General features: G+C 43.7%; 1 protein-coding gene across 1 annotated transcript in view; it reads right to left on the reverse strand.

Moving 5' to 3' along the window:
• The window catches only part of IPO9 (importin 9), a gene marked incomplete at its 5' end in the record, with an annotated part of 19,936 nt that overhangs the window by 934 nt on the left and 9,124 nt on the right, over nt 1-9,878 (reverse strand). Inside the window, 10 exons of the mRNA XM_010017818.1 lie at nt 171-247; nt 1,073-1,174; nt 1,651-1,770; nt 2,347-2,480; nt 4,006-4,172; nt 4,788-5,063; nt 6,340-6,468; nt 7,355-7,503; nt 7,713-7,939; nt 8,744-8,903. Of these exons, the coding sequence (XP_010016120.1) occupies nt 171-247; nt 1,073-1,174; nt 1,651-1,770; nt 2,347-2,480; nt 4,006-4,172; nt 4,788-5,063; nt 6,340-6,468; nt 7,355-7,503; nt 7,713-7,939; nt 8,744-8,903 (1,541 nt within the window). The remainder of the gene's footprint in view (nt 1-170; nt 248-1,072; nt 1,175-1,650; nt 1,771-2,346; nt 2,481-4,005; nt 4,173-4,787; nt 5,064-6,339; nt 6,469-7,354; nt 7,504-7,712; nt 7,940-8,743; nt 8,904-9,878) is intronic.

Consider the following 9,878-nt stretch of genomic DNA (forward strand, 5'->3'; position numbering starts at 1 on the left):
CAGCACTTTCCAAAGTGATTTCAATGCACTGAATACCTTTGGGACAACAATCAATAACAGCTGCTGTCTCCAGTGGGGTACAGTTTTGTTAAAGTACATCATAGAAAAAACCCTAAGTTTATAAAGAATGATAGGAATCTGATTAATAAACCCTTATTGTAGAGCATCACCTGGAGATCTATTTGGTAAAGAGGGTCCTTTAATGCATCCGGATCATCCTCTTCATCATCTTCATAGTAATCCTCATCTGTCAGAGGCAAATCAGCAGGTTTTAACATCAAACAGGGCAATCCATCTCAGGAAGCATTCCCTGAGACTGCTGTTGAAATCCAAGGGTCTAAAAATAAATAGTTCTAGTGCTGCTGGTAAAATAAATAATATTGTATCCAGAACATTCACTCCTTAAGTTGATATGATCAGGAAACACCAAATCCCAGAATGAGGTGGGTCATGGTGGGAGTCTCGAGGACACACAAGTGAGATGAGCATACACAGGACACTGGAGAGGCAGGTTTGTTAGTACGTGCACTCTTATCTTATGGCTTAATCCTATGCCAGGGTGACACATTTCCAATTCTGTGCTAATATGAGAGGTCTCCCTTATTGTATTTGCCTGCAAGATTCTCCCTTTAGGACTATATGCAAACTGGATGTAGTCCAGTTTGCATACAGGGCAGAGGCAAGGAGATGATACACCCGCTCCATCTTTATGCAGCATTTATTTCTCAAGGTTACTCCACCAGCAAGTTCATCCACTTCTACAACACTGTCATTTCAAGGTCACATTTACATCTTTGAGCAACACTGTTCTCCTTAGAAGAAATACCTGCATGAACCTCACAGCAATGTGCAGCCCACGTGAACTCTCAGGTGGAAAACACAGTTAGTTAATCATTGTGTTATTTAAAGGCACATCCCCCTTACACACAAGGCCCTTACTCAAAACCCTGCTGTGGCATTTCCTTCCCCTTGCCTGCAGCCTCTGTTGAGCTGCTATCAAGGAAAGAAAGCTGATTAGGATGTCATCTACTCCATGTTTGCTTTGAGTAAGCACTTGAAAGCTGTTACTTACCATACTTGTTTGTGGAAAGAATATCTGATAAGAACTGTCCTGCTAAGCCTTCATCTTCATCCTCGTCCTCTTCCTGATCCTCCCACATGTCATTTGAATCATCTGTTTAGGAAAGAAACAATTCTAGAACTAATCCAAACGCAAGAGCTCCAGCCTGTTGATCACTGCAGGGACTGTGGTTGTTAGGCAAACATCCCTGCTTGTGGAGGTGGCTGAAGGGAAACACCTGCAGCCTTTCTATCCCTTTGGAATGAGCGACTCGAGAACTGGAGCTGAGCAAAAAGCAGCAGCAAGAATGGAAGAGTGAAGCAGGGAGGAAGAAAGGCAAAGCAGATACACCAAGAAAGGAGTGTTACTGGCATATGGGCAGATCTTATCTTCCAAACCAGCCCAAAATAATCTTCAGATATGAGAATACACAACACTGACTGACCTTATACCCTGGATCATTATTTAAGCCTTTGTAATTACAGGTCTCCTATTCACTATTGTCAACTTCTTATTAGTGTGAATGCTTCTGAAGAGATCACAAAGTAGGTTTAAGCCATGCAAAGAGAGAAGCAAACCCAGTATTTTACCTTGGCTCCAATCTGCAGGTGTCTGTCTGGATGCATTCGCTTCCATCGCATTCGAGAGTTCATTTATGATTAGTTTTAGGATTTTTACTAACAGAGGAATGTTTGTCCAGCGCTCAGGATCTGCCAGAGAATAAAAAGACACATTCCCACTGCTTTTAATAAGAGGCCGTTAAAACCAGGCCTGTCTTTGGTGGTTGTTTGGGGGGGGGGTGTGTTATTCATTTTTCTTTCTATTTGAGCCCTGCCCAGGGCTCTCTTGGATTTAAAAACTCAATCTCTAGGCACTAATCTCCAAAGATTTGGGGTTTGGCCAATTGAAAAGAAGACAAGTGCATTTTCTAAACACACTTTCCACTCAGAGAAGCTACCGGGCATCATGAAATTATCAATCCTATCTCATTACATGGAACAGGATGATGCAAAATAGCAGTGAATAATGCACTACCCCATAATCATCTCATCCATTTGTATTACATTAGAGACACCAAGAGTCTTCTAAATCAGTCTTTGGCAGAATTAAGGCAAATTATGGAGATGTTAAATACACATTTTATGGATTAGCTTTAAAAAGCAACATGCACCTTCTGTAGGAAATAACCCCACAGCTTCCTGGGACCTGCAACGTCTATTTTAAGGCCTTTTATACCATCTACCAGGAAAAAAAATCCTGTTCAAACCAGCCAAATGATTACTCACTTTTGGCCGACTTCGATCGTGTCCGTATTCCCTCATCCATGTTAAAGATTTCTTCTCCCTTTACCCTAATGTCCTGAAGCCTCTTGTCATCTGTATTGATGCCATACTGGAGGAGTTTACACAATGCCACAGAGCTGGGGAGCAGGGAACAGAAGGAATTATAGATCAGAACTGCCCTGAACAGTCTGGCTTTCACAGTGAACACATCTCCAGAGCAGACCTTCAGCTGCCCCACGTTCTACACTTTTTGCCAAGAACAAGCATTAAGGAACTTCCCTATTTCTCCTGCTTTATATCCGAAACTGGGCTCATTTCACCTGCACAGCAAGCCAAGGACTGACAAAGCTTTGGATTAAACACCATTAAACAGTGCATACATACATTAAAGGTTTTTCCAGTTCAGAAGGGCCACAAGGTTAAACACACCTGAAGCACCACACGCAGCTGAAGATGGAACTGAGAGGGAAGCAGTGATGTGCTCACCTGCAGCCATAACATCTCTTCTACTTTTCTCTTTTTCACTTCTGGTCCTTCACAGCTCTGCTACACTCAGACCTTCTAATGTGCTCCTTCAGTACCTTCATGTGTTCTTTTCACTCTGCTGCTCAGGTTTCTACTCCACATGTTCAAACCTTCTCCAGTTCCAGGCTGTTTTCCAGCCATACTGAGGATGTCTTTGACTAAAGCGTGGGGCCCTGCCAAGCCATCTGGATGCAAAACAACTCTAACGTGGGACAACACGGAGGCAGCACTGAACAAAGTTTAACCTTGTTCCTCCTGTCAGTGTCGGCCTTGGCTTTTCCCTGTGGCCATGAGCAGCCTCAGGGGATCCTGCAGACAACCCCACTCTGTCACAGTGGGGATAAACCACTGCTCTTAAAGACGAAACAGACCGAGTGTGACCAACAGCAGCACCAGATCCCCACATCAGACAGCCTCCTGTTCTGCACGATCACTCAAATTCTATTTTACACATGCTTTTTCTTATTATTTCACAGGCTATTTGACTGCCTTATAACAACACCACACCAATGCATGCTGTGAGGTGAGTTATGAGCTGGTGAGACCCCTAAGAGTGGTCTGTTGGGCTTCACATTGCCAGAGAAATCAAAGACAGCAGCTGCAGCACAATTTAAAATCCTACAGAGCACTTCATGCTTTGGAATACAGTCCTCTGCCTCCATCAGAACACAAATGTGCTCCTACAGCAGAAGGGAGAGAAAACTGTTTCAGGTGATTTCTTTATTGACTTTTAAGAGATCATTAAATCAACAAGAAATCACCAAGTTCTCTTAGGAAACCTTCTACAATGCCCTGAAACTCTACACTAGTCTACAAAGGCAATTTCCTGCCTGGAAGCTATTCTCATCCCCTTCACCAAAGTTCAATCTCAAAAGCACTCCTGTGCTTGCAAGTGACACTGCTTCCCCCTTGGGTCAGCCTGTTGCAGCACAGAAACACCAGGCAGCAAGAGGAGCACTTGGAGGAGGATCAGAGTTTGCTGCAGTTATCACAGCGCTCCTGTGTTGAGCTAACCCAATGCTGGCACACACAAACCTAAGTCTGATCCAGCTCCTCTTCCCCTCACACCCACTGCATTCAGCTGCAGCAGGATGATCAGTCAGCTAATGTTAGTGCACAGATTATCAAACCTCCTACCTGACTTTGCCTTCATACTGCCCATAGAACAAGTGCTGCCGGCTCATCCATTCGGCCATGACAAACTCCAAGGCAGGCTTGCCAGTTGGGCCAGGGAGACTGCAGAGGAACTCCAGGAGTGGTTCCAGTTGTGAGTGAACCAAGTGAGCAAACACCATAATCAAGGACTGCAGCAGGAGAAAGGAAGCATTAGATGGGCATTATTTAATAGCTGAAAATGTTTTACCAGACATTCGAGTAACAGTTCCCTGCAGGATGGAGGCTGTGCTTACCGACCCCAAGAGAAACAGAAAGTGTATATGTATACATTAAAGTATGTATATATATATATATAAAAAACTATATGCAAGACACTGCTACAAAAGCAGGCAATAACCTACTACAGTCAACAGCAGTATTTAATCACCCCAAAACCCCCAGTCTCAACTCCCAGGCATTTATCCTTCAAATACAGCACAAAATGAGTCGAAAACATGTGCTGCCTTTGCCACAGCATCCGTACTTAGGCAACTCCTGTCCTCTCTGAAGGTTCACTGCTTGCAAGCACGTGGTCATGAGGGAGTATTTAAGGCGCAGTAAAAGCTTACCCACAAGAACCTGGCTTACCCTGTAATCTGGACAACTTTATGAGCAGAATAGGCATCTTCCTGAGTACTTCAAGAGGATATAGAGACCTTCCAATTGCACTAACCATAAATAATGGGGCACACAGCTAAAAGAAGTGATGACAACTTCTTTTGCTGACATTTCTGCTTCCTCCCCTGCGTGCCCAACCTGCTCACCTGCATCACACTGAGCGTCTCCGCTTGCTGCATTTTGCTCAGGATAGCTCTCAGGATCTGGTCCAGATTCTCTCCCAGCTCACTTCCTGCTTTTGAAATTAAAGTGGAGACCAATCTGCCCACGAAGGCAGCAGTGAATTCTGAGGTCCGTGGATCCAGAAGCTGGCTCACCACCTGCATCACATACCACAGTCCATTGTGGCCTTGCTCATCATGCCATTGGGCGATCTGCTCCAGCGCCACCGAGACGTATGCGCGCAGACACTCGCCACCGTTCTGAACAAGAGAAGTACCAGGTTAGAACCTCCCTTTGTAGGTAAGGGAGTGGGAAGGCATGGGAAGACATCCCCTTTATCACCTCAAACAGACCCTTAACTGAGATGAAAACAGTTAAGGGTTTCGTATGGTCTTACAGACGGTGGCATCTAAGAGATCAGAGCTCTCGAATGTGCAGTACGATGAGTGCCTAAAAGTAAAACTAATTTCTACAGAATTCAGTTGATTATCAAGTACAAAACTCTTCACTGCTGCAGCAGTTCTCCAAGAGATCTTCTGAAACAGATGCAGTTTTGTGTCAGTCTTGTTACCCAGAGAAATTCCAAGAGATTCTAACCAGTGGGAGATGGAGACAGCATCCATTGTGTTTTGTAGCACTGGTTGCGTAGCATGAACAAAACAGAACCCAGCAGCCAAGCTGAAATCTTCCTGAATTCTTCTTAAAACAAAGACCCAGCAGAGCAACCAGTCCCCAACCTATTCTTACTGGAATCTTGCTTCGGGAAAGCCATTCCTATGGGCTGTATTCACATGGCAAAGGGTAGCTGGTGCTATAAAACTCCTTACGCAAGGAATGAAACCAGTTTTACTATTTATATGCCAGCTAGCAGCTGGAATGAAAAGAGACCCTGCACTTGTAGCCTCTGAATCTTCTTCTTTCTTGCTTAAATACTCTAAAGACATTACCAGGTAAAGAGCAGAGCTGCCCAACAAGTAGCTCAGGCACTACTACTGATTGAGATGAAACCTTGCTCTCCCTCCAGCCCATACCTGGTTCAGTTTAAAAGAAATCTGCCCTCCCCTTCCCACCTAAATGAGGACAGGAGAAAACTGCCAGAAGGAGAAGGTCTAGGAGGTCTTCTACACAGAAGGTCTCTTGCTTTCCTGTGCCCGAGTGTGCTCCTGAACACAACTTCTGCCATTCCTGGTGTGATGAAAGCTATTGTGGGGGAAGAAAACCAATGACTTTTGGGGGTTTTTCATTTAAGTTTTGAGCTTTGTTTTTGGGTGGGTTTTTTTTAATGTGCTCCCTAAAACAGAAAAAAAGATTAAGGCTGCTGCTTTGCACACCCCAAATTAAGGAATGATCAGTAGAAGTCATTGCAGGCCCCTGCACAGCAGTACTCTGATGATAAACAGGAGAAGGCAGAGAGACTGAGATGGTGCTGATATAGGTATTGGCAAGCAAAGCCTGGGCTCCCTTAAGGCTGCCACTTGTCTTGGTCACCTCTCTTGGACTTGTACAGCCCTGCAATCCTTCCCACCCCCGTGTTACCTGCATTGTAGCATTGTCATCAGTGTTCAAGCTGCACTGAGCCACTGCAGGGAATGCTTGGCAGATGAGCAGCTGGGACAGAGGAGGTTTTGTATTCCTTACAACCGTGGTCAGTATATCAATAGAGGTCTGAAAGGAAACCAGGAACAAAAGCACTGTTACTGCTAAGTCAGCAGCAGTGGTGCAAGTATCAAAGGCATGAACTGCAGGGATGTGAACCAGTACTGCAACCACATCCTGATTTTACACTCCAGAATATTCTTAAGATCAGACAACCCTGCAGTCGTGCACCCAAGCATCAGGGTGTCTGACACCACACGTGGTGTGTGCTCTGAAAGTTCCCAATGTAGTGCAAACATTAAAAGCAGTGTAAAAAACCCCATGGCAAATGCTTTCAGAGCAGGCTGATGCACGTGAGTCAGTACAGCAGAGAACTGTGCCAGCTTGTTCCCTTTGTATTGATGTAAATTGATTTTAATTACCCATAAGCAATTGTTACAGTCAGACCAATCAATACGCAGATTATAAGCACAGGATAAAGATGCTTATGGGTTTAATTCTGTACAGTGATTCCACACAGTCAACGCTTAAGCATTTACAAGGGGACTTTTTATAGGAATGACAAACCTGCATAATTTTATCTTCAGCAATTTATATGTATGTGATGTATAAATCAGAAAAAGCCTTAGAACAAAGTGCAAGGAACAGTCGTGTGGCCTGCTGGAGAACATTTCACCAGAGAGAGGAGACTGTTACTGGTGAAAGATGGCTATGTCAAAGCAACATGACTTGAGATATACTGCAGAGGCTGCCAGAGAAGCAGTTTAAAGTTAGTTTTTGGAAGCATCCCCCCCGCCTGCAGGTTGTCTTCTCTCCACAAAGAAGCTCCAACCAATGACCGCAGTTCCAAAGCAGTTTAAAAACAACCTCTCTGCTCTTTGCAGCCCGGCCATCCTACACGTTAAAGAACAGGGAATCATCTCCAGCTACGACCATGTACTACTGTAGCACTTACTGCACAAAGCCCTGCTGGGATCTTGTCAGCAGGGGCCTGCATGATGCTGACAAGAGTTGGTATTAGCCTCATCTGCATTGGACCCTGGCAGGCTTCTATCTGAGCTAGCTCCTTAAAGATATCTTGGGCAAGAGAAGCAACAACTGGATCTGGAGAGAGAAAGCACCATTTACTAAAACATACTAAGAAACACATCTCAATTTTTGCTACCTCTATTTCTAACAGGCAAAGCAGCAAGTTTCCCTTCCAGCTTCACCGTATCAATCAACATTCACTCAATTATCACATATTAAATTTTCAGCACCAGGATTCGGTAGCAAAAACAACTGGACTTTGAGAGTGTAACTTAAATACACACCATTACTGTACTTCAAAAATATTGCAATGGTGAAAGGGCAGATTTTGTTCTCCACACTTGCTGTAAACGCTGGGTCTACGGTGCAGACAATGCACAGCGTCTCCATCACCAGGTTCAGGACCTCCGAGCTGAACTGAGTAGCCAAGTGGATCAGTCCATCAAGAATGCTAGGAAGGAAAGGCTGCAACACATGGGTGCTCTCAGAGATCTTCAGCTGGTCACAGTAGCTAGACAAGAAATTTGTGATACAAAAATATACACATATTAAAGTGATTTATACATTTAACTCTAGATGATGTATAAGGGATTAGTTCACCCCACCCATTCTTCTTCCTTAAGTTCATTCCTACAGCACCTTTCCCCTTCAGTCTACTATTCCTTGATCTCTCACACCTCAGCTATCTTTCCTTCTCATTCCACCCCAGCTAGAGAAGCAGAGTTGAGCCAAGTGATGTTAAAAGCTTCCACTGCCTTCTAGTAAGCTCTCTCTTAAGAGCTGCCATCAGTGGAGAAAATAAACCTTGAGGAAAGAAGATGTCTGAGACAGACACTTACTGCTTACAAAGTGTTTAATTACCACGTTCTACAAGTGAGCTAAGGAATGATAAAAAACAACTTCAGGAATAAGTAAGTTCTAAGTCTCTGCCTTTACTTATTCATTAACATTTCAGTGCAAATAGAAGACAAGGTGGTTTGGGGACGGAGGAGAGGATGGGGAGGAGTAGAGGGTTGCAAGGTTTTTTTGTGGTCGGCTGTTTTCTGAACTAACGTTCATTTTTCACTTTAGAATCAATTCAGCAGATCCCCCCTTCTCCTTCTTGCAACCTATTTACAAAACAGGATTAAAACCCTCCCAAACACTCCCTATTGCTGAGACGTGCTCCACGAGCCCATTGACATCTATTTCATTCAAAGCAAATACTTCCACAACCTATTACAGAAGTGTTATTAACATTTCAACATGCCAGTTTTGTAAGTGTAATTTATGCCACCTACCCCTGGGGCTTTGGAATACCTTGGGCTTTACTTACCCCCAGATAGCTCTGACTGCAGAGATTCGGACAGAAGGAGGCTGGGTTTCATGGAGACCACTGACAGTAGCTTGTAGGAACTGCTGGATGAGTTCTGGAGACATGGCCACTGTAAAACGACTGGCAGCCCACAGAGCACGGCCCAGGAGAAAAGGAGACACTGAAGCAAAACACAAAGCCCAGTGGTTTTGGAATTAGTTTTATGAGTTTAAAATTACAGCTGCTTCCATCCACTACCCGAAATCCTGTCAGCCCAGTATGAACATGCTAAGCTGTGATACAAGACAAGTCAGCAGGCACATAAATCATTTCTGATCATAGGCAGAATCCAGTGTATTTTCTTAGTTATTTCAAAGAACTTCTCACTTGTTTTAAAAAACCCTTTTTCCCTCAACTAGTTCCACTGAATCTGTTCAACAATACAGCTTTACTGACCACCAGCACATACACAGGCACCTTTCACAGATCACTCTTCTAGTTTGCAGCCATCATCTTGCAATTACAGAACATAATGTTCAACAGCACCAGAGAAACAGTGAACGCTCATCAGCTACTCACCTCTTCATACTTATCAAGGTATGATTCATCTTTATCCCATTCAATCCTTCTGCCTTTTCAGGCCCAAAGTATCCTCATCTATTTAGGCTGTGCTCAAACAGATGCTGCTTTCTATTTCTCAGCATCTTTACTGCCATTATTTGTACTCTTGCAAGTATTAATTTTAATATGTGGACATAAAGAACCCCATGCAAGACGTGTTGCAAGAGAAAACCTTTGTTTTCTAAGCAAGCATTAGAAAATGCAGTATTTCTTTGTCTTATTACCATTACTGAGTACTGAACGGATATCCTTTGAGAACTATCTACATTCTGCCTCCAGAAGCTCTTTCTAGAGCACAATAGCTCATTTACAACCCAATACCACAGATGTAAATATATGTAAATGAAGCAGTTTTTGCATGCCTTGCTCACTATGTCTTCATTCAAAATTAACTCAAAAAAAAAAACCCAAGAAAGAAAACCCCTCCTTTGTAATAGATGAAACAAATGTTTCTTTGATGATAGTCCCACATTTAAAGGACTTGCATCCGTTCTGGTGGCATGTGTGAACTCACAAGTTAGGCCTCACGCTCTTC

This window comes from Nestor notabilis, unplaced genomic scaffold (genome assembly GCF_000696875.1).
Source record: "Nestor notabilis isolate BGI_N333 unplaced genomic scaffold, ASM69687v1 scaffold19197, whole genome shotgun sequence".
NCBI lineage: Eukaryota > Metazoa > Chordata > Aves > Psittaciformes > Psittacidae > Nestor > Nestor notabilis.